Source organism: Phytophthora infestans, genomic scaffold, assembly GCF_000142945.1.
Source record: "Phytophthora infestans T30-4 supercont1.5 genomic scaffold, whole genome shotgun sequence".
In the NCBI taxonomy this organism is placed as follows: domain Eukaryota; phylum Oomycota; class Peronosporomycetes; order Peronosporales; family Peronosporaceae; genus Phytophthora; species Phytophthora infestans.
In genome coordinates, this window is record NW_003303754.1 from 2,363,954 (window position 1) to 2,365,988 (window position 2,035).

Genomic DNA, 2,035 nt, shown 5'->3' on the forward strand with positions numbered 1-2,035 from the left:
CGCGGTTGTGGAAAGTGTCGTGTCGGTTCCACAGTGGAATTCCTTCTGAAGAGCATAAAAGCAGGTGGGTCCTTCTCTCTTACCAGGCAGGGAGATATGATGTGCCTCGGTTTTACCTCCCCCACCCTTTTTGGTCAACAATAGCAATTCCTTGCTCGCTGCTGGCAAGACGGTCAACTCGTATACTCCTGATTCTGCTATGCACTATCACATAGAAAACGCGAGAGTTGAGGGGGGCATGTCTCTGTGAACTTGAAAAGGTTATCACCAACAAGGCTCAAGAGGAGAGAGTTATTCTCGGCTCGAGCTCGAAGCTTCCGACCGGTGTGAGCGCCAGAAGCTGCTCAAGCAATGAGGACGAAGTGGCTGGAAACTTCCCAGCTGTATGACGACATGCTCGGGAACGCCAAGAAGTACTTTGACGCGCTTGCCGTCTGGAAGGGATTGGGATTATCAGAAGCTGAAGTCGTGAGTGCCATGAAGAAACTTAAGAAAGATGAGAGCCTTATCTCGTACATCAAAAACGGCTACAAAAACTGTCGTGAAAATGTGGAGGTGCGTTAGATTGAACTTGCTGAACGAATGGCATGGAGCATGACAAATACATGTATCAATCGAAGTCAAAACAAGATAGCTTGTCTCTACGTTCCCCAATTCTCTCGTTGCACTTTTTTTTTCTACTACTACTACTTTTTTTTAATTATTCAGACGTGTTTCTTCTTCATGTCCTCATAGTAGTGGCGGTGGTCCGGATCCAGGGCGATGGCGCGGTCATAGAGTCCCACACTGCGTTTCTTCGCTTCCTCCCAGCCACTCACATCGGTAATAACACTCAGACGAAACTGCAGATCGGCAAGTGTGACGACAACCCACTTGGCTTCCGATTCCATCTCCAACAACTCGTTTAGCCACTGGACTTGGCTCTTCAGGAACCCACTTGCGTCCTCGGCAGACGACTCGACCAGCTCCACCATGGACGTCAGCAACCAGCGGTAATAGAACCAGGCACTCTGGTCGTCTGGCTCGGTGAATACCGCTTGTTGGACCAGTCCGATCTCATCAAATAGCACGTCGGCAGATAACGGTTCTGGCAGGGTAATGCTACGGTGGTGTAGAGCCGAGTAGTTGGAGAAATTCTGCTCGATTTTCTGCGTGGTGAAGGCCAGCTGCTCGGCTTTAGAAACGCCAGCCAGTTTGCACACATGTCGACGGTAGTTCCAACAATGGAAATTGCGTTCGTCTAGTTAAAAACAAGTTTAGTATAGTATGACCAAAAGTAAAAATGTTTAAACAACATGGTTTTACCTAGATTCAGCAGCTTGTCGCACAGTCCGATCTCCATCTTCAGGTCGCCCAGTCCTCTGTCAATGATCCATTGGCGCTGAAACCACGCAGAGTACGACTTGGGGTTACGTTGCAGTGCGTCCTGCAACGTTTACATAGTGTTAATATCAGCGATTAAACGTAAAATACGCTGAAAATCGAATGTACCAGCGTTAGTTTGAGCTCCGTTTTGGCCATAGTCAGCATTTCAGCCTCGGGGTTCTCGGCTTTTTGAGCTAGCGCGTCGATGGCTTGACGGCGGTAGCTCCAGACCACGTGGAACTCGGGGTTGAGCAGCAATAGGTGGCTGGTCAGTGGTAGGACGCTTGGCTCGTAGAGCTGCTGACGCTTCATGTCTAGGACTTTACCCGCCACCTCGTGGTACATGCGCACCTTGGAGAGCTCCTCCTGGCGCTGCGCATCCGTCTTGTGCTGCTCCTTCTCGCGCTCCACGCTCTTAACGCGTCCATGCATGGCTTCCTGACGTTCTGTCAAAATACGGGGCTTCTTGTTTTTTAGTGCTGGCCTTTGAATATTTTTGTCACTTTCGAATTGACATAAAACGGGGCCATTTTTCGAATACTGAAGATGATGTGCGACATCTAGGTCTTACAGAAAATGAGCTTTTAGCGGGTTCTACCAATTATTTGCGACGATCTTTAGCACACTAGATACAGTTTAGTAACCTGCACCATACAATGAACTTGAACCC

The 2,035-nt window shown here is 48.9% G+C and overlaps 1 protein-coding gene across 1 annotated transcript; it reads right to left on the reverse strand.

Moving 5' to 3' along the window:
* Window positions 1-704: 704 nt before the first annotated feature.
* On the reverse strand, window positions 705-1,925 carry PITG_04225 (geranylgeranyl transferase type-2 subunit alpha, putative; the record flags this gene model as incomplete). The annotated part of the gene is made up of 4 exons (XM_002905850.1): window positions 705-1,240; window positions 1,306-1,426; window positions 1,492-1,811; window positions 1,907-1,925. The coding sequence occupies 4 exons, from the start codon at window positions 1,923-1,925 to the stop codon at window positions 705-707; spliced, it is 996 nt and encodes a 331-aa protein (XP_002905896.1).
* Between the last annotated feature and the right edge of the window lie 110 nt (window positions 1,926-2,035).